Source organism: Emys orbicularis, chromosome 12 (genome assembly GCF_028017835.1).
Source record: "Emys orbicularis isolate rEmyOrb1 chromosome 12, rEmyOrb1.hap1, whole genome shotgun sequence".
Taxonomy (NCBI): Eukaryota; Metazoa; Chordata; order Testudines; family Emydidae; genus Emys; species Emys orbicularis.
In genome coordinates this window covers 45,665,105-45,677,916 of record NC_088694.1, presented here as the reverse complement: position 1 = coordinate 45,677,916, position 12,812 = coordinate 45,665,105, and the positions used below count along the sequence as shown (strand labels likewise).

The 12,812-nt window shown below is 47.4% G+C and overlaps 1 protein-coding gene across 1 annotated transcript; it reads right to left on the bottom strand.

The window, feature by feature from the left end:
* Positions 1–11,521: 11,521 nt before the first annotated feature.
* Positions 11,522–12,460, bottom strand: LOC135886546 (olfactory receptor 4M1-like). The gene has a single exon (XM_065414296.1). It carries the CDS (start codon positions 12,458–12,460, stop codon positions 11,522–11,524), a length of 939 nt encoding a protein of 312 aa, XP_065270368.1.
* Between the last annotated feature and the right edge of the window lie 352 nt (positions 12,461–12,812).

Sequence of the window (12,812 nt, the reverse complement as noted above, 5' to 3'; positions counted from 1 at the left end):
GTCTCTCAAGGCAACCCAGGGAAGGGAATTAGCTTTGGGAGTGGTGGCAGCGGACCAGATCTAAGCTGGTAGTTAAGCTTAGAAGTTTTCATGCAGGCCCCCACATTTGTACCCTAAAGTTCAGAGTGGGGAAGCAGCATTGACATGGTGGCAGAGTGGTGGGATCATTTTAAACCAAAAGCCAGTAAGATTTTTTTTTCTCCTTTCTAGCTGCTCGGAAAGCAGAGCTGAAGGTAGATGCATATCCTATCTCTCCTTGCCTGAAGGCAGAGGTGTTAAGTTTTTTTTAACAAGGGTCTTTGTTAAGAGAAGGGTTCAGTCAGTGAGCAAACAGCTGGTAAAAGGAATTTACAAACTGAATTGTTTTTTTTTCTTTCTACCTCTCGGGGATAGCTAGTTAGAAAGTCTCTGTTACCTCAGCAGCAGCCTGAGCTGAGTGCATCCCAGTTTCAGTCAACTGCAGAGGGGTGTGGCCCAGCACAAGAAAACAGGAAAATGACTACCAAAGAAGTAGCTAACAAACTAGAACTGGCCAGACTAGAAGCAGAAGAAAATGAAAAAAAAACATCAGAGACTGCTTCAATTAAAAAAACTCGAGCAAGAAGCTGAAAAGAAAGCCAAAGAGGAGGCCCATGAAAGAGACGAGAAAGCCAAAGAGGAGGCCAACAAGAGAGCTATGGAGCTGAAAGAAAAAGAGATGGAGGAGAGGGAAAAAGAGAGGAAGCATGAACTGGAATTAGCAAGGGCTAGGCCAGATATACCAGCCAATCCTAGCAACCCTCTCCAGGTACCACTTCCCATCCCAGAAAATTCCCCACCTACAAGGCAGGCGATGATACTGAGGCCTTCTTAGAAAATTTTGAAAGGGCCTGCCTTGGATACAGCATCACTACAGACCAGTACATGGTAGAGCTGAGGCCGCAGCTCAGTGGACCCTTAGCAGAGGTGGCGGCTGAAATGCCTAAGGAACACATGAACAGTTATGAACTTTTTAAAAACAAGGCCAGACTCAGAATGGGGCTAACACCCGAGCATGCCCGTTGGCGGTTCAGAGCCCTAAGGTGGAAACCAGACGTGTCATTTACCCGACATGCCTACCACATTGACAAAAATTGGGATTCCTGGGTATCAGGAGCAAATGTTAAATCTTTGGAAGATCTGGTTTCCCTAGTAAAAATGGAGCAGTTTTTAGAGGGTGTTCCTGAGGAAATAGAAAGGTACATCCTAGATAGGAAGCCCAAAACTGTAACCGAGGCGGGTGAGATTGGAGCCAAATGGGTGGAGGTGGCAGAAAAGAAAAAAACTAGTAGCAGTTGGAGCGAATATCAGAAGGGGCAAGCCGAAACAAAACCTTACCACCGGGGACAACCCAAGGCCCCACCCACATCCCAAGGGAAACCCCAGACGCCTTCTCACCCCACCACACCAGTCTCCACCAACCAACATCGCCCCGGTGATACCTTAGCAGGGCGATGTTTTAAATGTAATGATCTGGGACATATAAAGGCTCACTGCCCCAAGAACCCCAACCGATTACAGTTCATTACACCACAATCACACCAAAGATCCCCAGACCCAGATGCCTCTCTCATACCCTCGGAGCGAAGGGAAACCTTGAGAGTGGGCGGAAAGAAGGTTATCGCTTGGAGGGACACTGGGGCACAAGTGTCAACTATCCACCAATCCCTAGTGGACCCCAAACTCATCAACCCGGAGGTTCCAGTGACAATTCAACCCTTCATGTCACAGTCTGTAACCTTGCCTACAGCCAAGTTGCATGTTCAGTACAAGGGCTGGTCAGGAATGTGGACTTTTGCAATCTATGACAATTATCCCATCCCCATGCTGCTCGGGGAAGACTTTGCCAACCATGTGAAGCTAGCCAATAGGGTGGGAATAGTCACCCGCAGCCAGGCTAAGCAAGCTTTCACCCCCATCCCTGTTCCTGAGCCATCCACCAGGGCCCCGTCTGTGTTACCAGAGACCCAAACAAAGGTGGTGGAACCGGATCCCCTGCCAACGAATGCAACAGCCATAGTGGATCCAATCCCAGAGACCCAGCCAAAGCCAGTCCCAGAACCGGAACTGGCAACGCAACCAGCACCAGAACCATTACCAGCACTGAGTCCAGCGCTTGCAAACCCGTCTACCACTCCAACGCCAGAGGGCACCAGCGAGCCTGAACTGGTGGAAGCAGCAGATAACCCTACCCAAGAGGCTCAGCCAGAGCCTGAAATACCACATAATGCACCAGCGGACAGCGGGTCACAGTCAATGGAAACAGCCCCAGCACCTGCATCGCTTCCAGAGGGACCAAGCCCCAGTCCACAGTCCAAGAAGGAACTGATGTCTCCAGCATCAAGGGAACAGTTCCAGGCCGAGCAGGAAGCAGATGACAGCCTTCAGAAAGCTTGGGCGGCGGCACGGAGCACCCCACCGCCTCTCAGCTCTTCTAACCGATCCCGGTTTGTTGTAGAACAAGGACTTTTATACAAGGAGACTCTTTCTGGTGGGCACCAGGAAGACTGGCATCCTCAAAGACAGTTGGTAGTTCCCACTAAGTATCGGGTAAAGCTCTTGAGCTTAGCCCATGATCATCCCAGTGGCCATTCTGGGGTGAACAGAACCAAAGACCGGTTGGGGTAGTCCTTGCACTGGGAGGGAATGGGCAAGGACGTTGCTAATTATGTCCGGTCTTGTGAGGTGTGCCAACGAGTGGGAAAGCCCCAAGACCAGGTTAAAACCCCTCTCCAGCCACTACCCATAATTGAGGTTCCATTTCAGCGAGTAGCTGTGGATATTCTGGGTCCTTTCCCAAAGAAGACACCCAGAGGAAAGCAGTACATACTGACTTTCATGGATTTTGCTACCCGATGGCCGGAAGCAGTACCCTTAAGCAACACCCGGGCTAAAAGTGTGTGCCAGGCATTAGCAGACATTTTTGCCAGGGTAGGTTGGCCCTCCCACATCCTTACAGATTCAGGAACTAATTTCCTAGCAGGGACCATGAAAAACCTGTGGGAAGCTCATGGGGTGAATCACTTGGTTGCCACTCCTTACCACCATCAAACCAATGGTCTGGTGGAGAGGTTTAATGGAACTTTGGGGGCCATGATACGTAAATTCATAAATGAACACTCCAATGATTGGGACCTAGTATTGCAGCAGTTGCTTTTTGCCTACAGGGCTGTACCACATCCCAGTTTAGGGTTTTCACCATTTGAACTTGTCTATGGCCGCGAGGTTAAGGGGCCATTACAGTTGGTGAAGCAGCAATGGGAGGGGTTTACGCCTTCTCCAGGAACTAACATTCTAGACTTTGTAAGCAACCTAGAAAGCACCCTCCGACACTCTTTAGCCCTTGCTGAAGAAAACCTAAAGAATGCTCAGGAAGAGCAAAAGGCCTGGTATGATAAACATTCCAGAGAACGGTCCTTCAAGGTAGGAGCCCGAGTCATGGTCTTAAAGGCGCTCCAGGCCCATAAAATGGAAGCATCCTGGGAAGGACCATTCACGGTCCAGGAGCGCCTAGGAGCTGTTAACTATCTCATAACCTCCCCCACCTCCAACATAAAGCCTAAGGTATACCATGTTAATTCTCTTAAGCCCTTTTATTCCAGAGAATTAAACGTTTGCCAGTTTACAGCCCAGGAAACAGATGACGCGGAGTGGCCTGAAGGTGTCTACTATGAAGGAAAAAGGGATGGTGGCGTGGAAGAGGTGAACCTCTCCGCGACCCTTGGACGTCTGCAGCGACAGCAGATCAAGGAGCTGTGCACAAGCTTTGCACCAATTTTCTCAGCCACTCCAGGACGGACCGAACGGGCATAACACTCCATTGACACAGGTAATGCTCACCCAATTAGAACCCTACCCTACCGGGAGTCACCTCATGCCCAAACTGCTATACAAAGGGAGATCCAGGACATGCTACAGATGGGTATAATCCGCCCCTCTAACAGTGCATGGGCATCTCCAATGGTTCTAGTTCCCAAACCAGATGGGGAAATATGCTTTTGCGTGGACTACCGTAAGCTAAATGCTGTAACTCGTCCTGACAACTATCCAATGCCACGCACAGATGAGCTATTGGAGAAATTGGGACATGCCCAATTCATCTCTACCTTAGACTTAACCAAAGGGTACTGGCAAGTACCACTAGATGAACCCGCTAAGGAAAGGTCAGCCTTCGTCACCCAGGCAGGGGTGTATGAATTCAATGTACTCCCTTTCGGGTTGCGAAATGCACCTGCCACCTTCCAAAGACTTGTAGATGGTCTCGTAGCGGAATTGGGAGAATCTGCAGTTGCAGGGCACCAGGTGGGTCAAGAAACTATAAATCCCCTACAGGCCAAAGTGGATGCTATCCAAAAGTGGCCGGTTCCAAAGTCAAAGAAACAGGTCTAATCCTTCTTAGGCTTGGCCGGATATTATAGGCGATTTGTACCACACTACAGCCAAATCGCCGCCCCGCTGACAGACCTAACCAGCAAGAAACAGCCAAATGCAGTTCAGTGGACTGATAAGTGTCAAAAGACCTTTAACCAGCTTAAGGCGACACTCATGTCTGACCCTGTGCTAAGGGCCCCAGACTTTGACAAACCATTTCTAATAACCACAGATGCGTCCGAGCGGGGCGTGGGAGCAGTTTTAATGCAGGAAGGACCGGATCAAGAATTCCATCCTGTCATGTTTCTCAGCAAGAAACTGTCTGAGAGGGAAAGCCACTGGTCAATCAACGAAAAGGAATGCTACGCCATTGTGTACGCGCTGGAAAAGCTACGCCCATATGTTTGGGGACGGCGTTTCCAACTACAAACAGACCATGCTGTGCTACAGTGGCTTCATACCACCAAGGGGAATAACAAAAAACTTCTTCTGTGGAGTTTAGCTCTCCAAGATTTTGATTTTGAAATACAACACATTTCAGGGGCTTCTAACAAAGTGGCTGATGCACTCTCCCGGGAAAGTTTCCCAGAATCAACTGGTTAAAAATTGTTCTTGGAATGTGGAACATATTGTTAGTTTTTATATAATCAGTAGTATGTCTAAAGGTGCATGTGTCTTTTTAACTCTGTTTTCTCCTAGAGCTCCAGGAAGAAATCACAGCCAGTGTGGAACCGGCTGTCCAACACTATCTGTGATTTGGGGGGCGTGTCATAACTATAAAGGGAAGGGTAACAGCTCTCCTGTGTACAGTACTATAAAATCCCTCCTGGCCAGAGACTCCAAAATCCTTTTACCTGTAAAGGGTTAAGAAGCTCAGGTAACCTGGCTGACACCTGACCAAAGGACCAATAAGGGGACAAGATACTTTCAAAACTTGGGGGGTGGGGGCTTTTGTTTGTGCTCTTTGTTTTGGGGGTTGTTCGCTCTTGGGACTAAGAGGGACCAGACATCAATCCAGGCTCTCCAAATCTTTCTGAACAAGTCTCTCATATTTCAAACTTGTAAGTAAACAGCCAGGCAAGGCGTGTTAGTTTACCTTTGTTTTCTCAACTTGTAAATGTACCTTTTACTAGGGTGTTTACCTCTGTTTGCTGTAACTTTGAACCTAAGGCTAGAGGGGGGTCCTCTGGGCTCTTTAAGTTTGATTACTCTGTAAAGTTATTTTCCATCCTGATTTTACAGGGGAAATTTTTACCTTTTTCTTTAATCAAAAGCCTTCTTTTTAAGAACCTGATTGATTTTCCTTGTTTTTAGATCTAAGGGGGTTGGATCTTGATCCACCAGGAGTTGGTGGAAGGGAGGAGGGGGGATGGTTAATTTCTCCTTGTTTTAAGATCCAAGGGGTTTGGATCTGTATTCACCAGGGAATTGGTGAAGAGTCTCTCAAGGCTACCCAGGGAAGGGAATTAGCTTTGGGAGTGGTGGCAGCGGACCAGATCTAAGCTGGTAGTTAAGCTTAGAAGTTTTCATGCAGGCCCCCGTATTTGTACCCTAAAGTTCAGAGTGGGGAAGCAGCCTTGACAGGAGTCATAGCAGGGTTGGGATAGCAGGGGGCTGTGGGTCGGGAGTGAGGGGCACTGTCAGAGTTGGGGTGGGGAGCCCAGGGCTGGGCTAGCAGGGGCTGTGGGTTGGCTTGAGGAGTGCTGGCAGAGCCGATGCGGGGGGTTTAGTGTAGGAGGGGGGTTCTGTCGGGCCTGATGGGTAGCCAGAACTGGAGAGGGAGGGCTGGTGGGGACAGAAGGAGACAGGAGGACAGACTGACACTCACCCTGCACTGCTTCCCATGGCCAGGTCCCATCTCCGTCCCCGCCTGCCTCATGGCCCAATTCTCTCATACAACCCCCTGCTATATCCCCTCTGGGGCCCCCATGGGAGCTCTGGGAGCCGGCCGAGGTGGGGAGTGGGAAGCAGGTATAGCTCAGCATCTAGGGGGCCTCATTAGCTGGGACTGGAACTACATTGCTAGGCTGCAACGCTGTTCCTCTCACTATCCCCATGTTTGCTCAGGTGGGAACTGAGTCCCTGTGACCGGGGTTCCAGGGGGGCCAGGCTGAGATTGCTCAATTAGGGCAAACTGCAAAGAATGGGGCAGACAATCCCCAAAATTGGTGGTTATTCTAATACTTAGATTCACCAAGTCAGAAACAAATCAGCTTCTGCAATAGCTCACTGGTTACTCAGAAGCCAGAAATAAGTTCCCTTAAAGCAACCCAGCCTTGGGTTCCCACCCAGACAGCCAAGTCAAATATGATGAAGATTTCTGAAAATCTTGTTCATTATATAAAAAGTTCTACCAATCCCAAAGGATCGGACACAGTACCCACCAAGTTAATGAATATCTTACCCAAATAAACACTTACAGCCAATTCTTATTAACTAAACTAAACTTTATTAAAAAAGAAAAGAGAGAGAGAGAGTATTGGTTAAATAATCATTATACATACAGACATGAATAGAGTCCTTAGGTCAGTTTCATCGTAGAGATGGTGAGCTTTAGAGATGCCAAAAAACTCTCCAAGATCAGAGGGGCAGTTCACACCTCATCAGGGCATGTATGGGACAAACCCAGCCCAGCCTCACAGGAACAAAGGACACTGGCCTAGGCAGCAACCAGAGATCTGTTTGACTCTTGAGTGAGTCACCCCCCTTCCTTTTGTCAGTTTGGACTGCGAGGAGGTAATGCTCACCTGACCCTAATGGGGGGGGGGGGAGGGGAGAGGGCAAAGCCAAGAGGGAAGAAAGGACATGATAACAGGGAGAGATGTTTGTCATGCTCTTCCTCTCTCTCTTCCACCTCCATCTACAGACATCACCACCAAGCGACTGAAGCGCTGATCAGAGGGGAGAGCCTGGCTGAAGCCTGTGGTGAGGAGCATCAAAGTTTATAAAAATACTGAAAGTGTTAAAATCAGCTTAGAATGCGTTTTGCTTTTATTTCATTTGACCAAATATGACTTGTTATGCTTTGACGTATAATCACTTAAAATCTATCTTTGTAGTTAATAAATTTGTTTTATTCTACCTGAAGCCGTGCATTTGGTTTGAAGCATGACAGAGACTCCCCTTGGGATAACAAGCCTGGTACATATCAATTTCTTTGTTAATTTGACGAACTCATATAAGCTTGCAGTGTCCAGTGGGCATACCTGGACACTGCAAGATGGAGGTTCCTAGGATTGTGTCTGGGACTGGAGATATTGGCTAATGTCATTCGGTCTCACAATCCAAGGAGCAGCTTACATACCAGAAGCTGTGCATGAACCACCCAGGAGTGGGGGTTCTCACAGCAGAGCAGGGTAAGGCTGGCTCCCAGAGTCAAGCATTTGGGGTGACCTAGCAGATCACCGCTCCAGATAACAGCAGAAAGGAACATGACACCATCTTCAGTCATTTACAGGTTGTTAACTATACATTTCAAACAGAAATACAAACAATGATATTACTACATTCACAGTTCATCTTAATGTTAACAGAATACAGTGATAGGAATTGTTTGGTTACATTGTCAACCACTGAGAAGATATAGGCAAACATAGATGGCTACCATCACTATCTTCTTCCAATTCTTTAACAATACAAGTTTACATTCCAAAGCTCTAGTCTATCTAACATGGAATGGCCCTAATTACCACTTACATATTCTTTAATATGTCTCTAAAGGTTGAATCTGGGTCAATTAGACTGCTAGTTGTGTATCCCTTTCTGGCCCTGCATCACAGTCCTGCTGTCCCCAGATGGGGAAACTGAGGCATGGAGCGAGGGAGTAAAGTCACGGCACCCCAGGAATGGAACCCAGGAGTCCTGATTCCCCCACAGACAGATTACCACTCATTGCCCCAAATCAAGCCAAAGGGGGAATTTGAACTGCGGGGGTGGGGTGGGGGTCCAATTTCCTAGGGGAGCGCTCAACTCATGGGCTCTGAGCTATAATGACAGACACACTCAGACAGAGCAGGGCTCACCCCGCCAGTAGGGGCAGCAGGGACACCCTCCCCCCACAGCCAGCCATAAGCCCCCCACAAAACACGCCCAGGGACTGGCTGCAGAGACGAATGAGCCACAGCAATGCCTATCTGGAGGGTCCCACCCTGGCCAAGATGTGAGCTACGGCTCCATAGCCACATCAGGACCAAGATGCTTCCACACACGCCCACCGGCAGACATTTCAGTGCCTTAGGAATGTTGCTGGTTGTTACACGTAGCTGCCTAAAGGGGTTAGGAGCCTCCCAGGTTCAGTGGCAGCTGAGTGGGGGAGGGAGGTGGAGTTGTCAGGATCTCATGAGCCTAAATGTGAGAGGTAGGCTCCTAAGGTGGCGGCTGGGTGCTGGATCTAGACGCTAGTGCCCTCAGGAGACACCACAGCCCACAAGTTGGGGATTTTTGGGGTGAGATCCCCAGGGGTATCGAGGCTCTGTCTCCCCGCAGGCGGGCTTCACAAACTCAGCCAAAAAATCTCTAACAAAGGAGCTTCTACCAGCTGGTCAGGAGACCCCACAATGTCCTGGCCACCCACAAACCCCCTGGTCAGAGTTATCCAGGTGTGATCTAGAAGGAGAAATGTCCTGTATGGAGGAGGAGGACTGAAGATAGGTGGGACGCTCAGCATGGTGGAGGAGATACTGGGAGATGCAGAAGACCCCCAAGGGTGTTCCAGCAGGAATCAGGTATTCAAATTCCTTAGGAGGCTTCGTAAACCCACCCTTGGGATCTCATTGCAAAAGCTGACAGCTCTGAGCAGTTAAGGAGAAGATCCCTGTCAGAAGGGAGCTGCTGGCCCCTGTCTATTACCTTTGGTCGTCCTGGTATTTGGGAATTGGAAAGTCCAGACCCCCACTCAGGTTACTGATCCATACTGGAACAGCTTCAACAGGAGACATTCCCACACCAGGTTATCCCATTGCCCAGTGGTGTAACTGTGCTGCTATAAAGCAAGAGACCTGGCTTCCTATTCCTTCTTCACACCATGGAGATGGGGGACTTGAGTCTGGGGCTTTCACATTTCATTTTGGGTAGAATGAATATTTCCATCTACCCTCCCGCTCCACATGGGTCCCCCCCCACAAATTTTCCAATTCACTTAGTATTTTATGGATTTTTTCAACTTGGTTTCAGTTGTCCCAATTTCAACCCCGCCCCTGCTTTTTTTGAAACAGCCAGCAAACTGCAAAATCAGTGATTCACCCAGTTCAGTAGCCACGAGGAATACTGATGCGTGCATAGTGCCCACAACAAAGAACAACCCAGTATTGATTTAGGTACGGTAAACACCTGGCTATGCAGCACCTGGCACAACGGGGCTCTGATCTTGGTTGGAGTCTGTGCAGCACCTGGCATAACAGGGGCTCTGATCTTTGGGTGCTTCTTTACGTGATACTCTAATAGAAATAAAGATTTCAATGGAACTTGGGCAGTTTACTCCAGCTGAGTATCTCTCACAGTGGTTTGCAAATTTTTTCATTTGTGAAACTCTGAAATACTTTGAATGGAGGTGATATAGTCTACAGACCTCCAGGGGTCCATGGACCACAGCTTGAAAACTACTGATCTATCATATCTGTGGGTGGTACAGTGAAAGCCATGTAAAGGAGATGGATGAGCCAATTGCATTACAGTTACTGCAACCTGGCCAGGCAAATTCCTTGGTGGCTTTGAAAATCTGACTCATGGGGGCAGAGTTAATGCTTTGAGTGCAACATTTTCCTGAATTGCATGTCTTTAGTTTTGCTGTCTTCATGTTCTCTTAATGTACAGTTGTGGGATGGAGTGTCCTATGCCATTAAGCAGGGAAATTGGAGAAGGAAAAATAGAAGAGGAAGCTACTTTGCTCTCTGGGGCTTTGAAATCTTGCTAGGAATTGGCACATAGGACAGAGTAAAGGTTACATTTGAAGGGATTTTTTATTTGCTTTAAAATAGTTCCATATTGACAGTTCTCTCTCAGTCCACCTCATGCTCTTAATGAAATTCTCATGCACCCATATTCACAACTATGTAATTACTCACAAGATACTCCAGAGATAATCTAGATTTACCCCACATAGAATAAATAATCAGTACACGGTTGCTCCATAGATACTACAGAGCTATTCCATGGATATGACAAAATTACTACATTGTTATTACTCTGTAGATACTACAGAGTTAAACAAAGTTACTATGTATATAATACTGATTTGCTACACAGTTCTTAAACAGATTTTATAAATTTAGTACATAGAGTCTATACAGTCAGTTCACATTTTTTGCTGAGGTACTACTTATGTACTATAGAATTGCTCCACAGATACTAAAGAATTACACAATGTATCATACAGGGTTAGTATATAGTTATTCCATAGACATTACAAAGTTACTACTGAGTTGCTCCACACATAATACAGCGTTCGTTCATAGATGCCACAGAGCCATTAAAATGTTACTCCATTTATATTACAGGTTTACTCCATATATATGAAAGAATAAATCCTGAGGTACTACTGTATTTCTATATAGATACTACTGAATTACAGTTACCCAGCCAATAGTGTATGCTTACCTCACATTTACTACAGAATTACTCCATGTCTTATACAGAGTTACTAAAAAGTTACTCGATAGATACTATAGACTTACTGCTGAGTTTCTCCACAGATACAGTAGAGTTACTCCATATGTAAAATAAAATTACTACAATGTTAGTTCACATATACTACACAGTTACTAAAAAGTTACTCCTTTGACATAGAAATTTAGTTTATAGGTATTACATCGTAAGTACATAGATATTAAAGAGTTACTACAAAATTGCTCCATAGATATCATAGAGTTACTCTGCAGACACTACAGAATTACTTCACAATTACTCCATAGATACATGAGACTTGCTCCATCATTAGTCCATAGATCGTACCACATTACTCCAGTGTTACTCTAGTGTAATTCAATGCAGATTCTGGCCCGTCACATTGATAAAAATGTATAGATTCATCAGTTAAGAGCCCAGAGGGGACTGTTGGGATAATCTAATCTGACACATGCCAGAGAAGTTCCCTGAAATAATTCCAAACCCTGCATTTCTGTATTTTGACTTCCTTCTATTTCCCGCTCCAGAGCCCATGTCTACTCAGCAACCTCTTCATTGCACTGATGATCTCCTTGTTCCTGAGTGTATAGATCATGGGGTTCATGAGCGGGAAGACAACAGTGTGGAACACGGCCACCACTTTGTCCAGGGGGAAGCTTCGGAAGGGCTGGCAGTAGATGTAGATGGCTGGGCCAAACATGATGAAGATGATGATGATGTGGGTGATGCAGGTGGAGGCCGCTTTGCTCATCTCCTTTGAGGGTTCACCCGCACGCAGCCGGACCAGCAGAGCCCCATAGGAGATGAGCAAGAGGAGGAAGCACATCAAGGTGGCCAGGCCACTGTTGAAGAACATGAAGAAATCCAGCATGTAGATGTCAGTGCAGGCCAGCTTGATCACCTGGGTGATGTCACAGAAGAAATTGTCCAGCTCGTTGGGGCCACAGAACGGCAGCCGGATAATCAGCGCCACCTGCAGGATAGAGTGCGTGAAGCCTCCGGCCCAAGCAGCCACAACCAGGGCACAGCAGACCTCCCTGCTCATCATGCTGGCATAGCGCAGGGGATGGCAGATGGCTACATACCTATCAAAGGCCATGCCCATGAGCAGGAAAACTTCCGCCCCTCCCAGGAAGTGTAGGAAGAAGAGTTGGGCCATGCAGCCCCCATAGGAGATGTTCTTGTGGTGGGAGAAGAAGTCAGCCAGCATCTTTGGGGGGGTGACGGAGCAGTAGCAGATGTCCAGAAAGGCCAGGTTGGCCAGGAAGAAATACATGGGGGAGCTTAGGTGAGGGTCGCCCTGGATGGTGAGGATGATGAGGATGTTGGCTGGGAGGATCATGGAGTAGAAGACGAGGAACAAGACAAAGAGGAAGAGCTGGATCTCCCGGGTCTGGGATAGCCCCAGCAGCACAAACTCCATCACACCTGTGCTGTTTCCACGCTCCATCCCTGTAACACACCCACATGGTACATTATCATTGCTACAATTGTTGACTCGAGTAGTTAGCCAAACATTCAGTGTTTAGTGGGAATTTCTGGTTGGGAGGGGAATTTGTTGACGGAGTCAGGAATTTCTTTGATGCAATCCTGCATATTTACAGAAAACATACAAGTACTGTTTCCCTGAGCACAGGAGGAACCAAACAACAGGAAAAAGTGTCTTTGATCACCACTCAAATCCTCTTTCAGCCGGCATCCCAGCCTGAAATTTTGCTCAGTCTTTCGGCTTCTTTCACCTTCAATCTCTCTGTCCAGCTCCTCACTCAAACACACCCCCTTTCCCAAACAATACCCAGCAA

Bases quoted from the DNA above. Each gene is read 5' to 3' on its own strand.
- LOC135886546 (XM_065414296.1), bottom strand. From the start codon at position 12,460: ATGGAGCGTGGAAACAGCACAGGTGTGATGGAGTTTGTGCTGCTGGGG.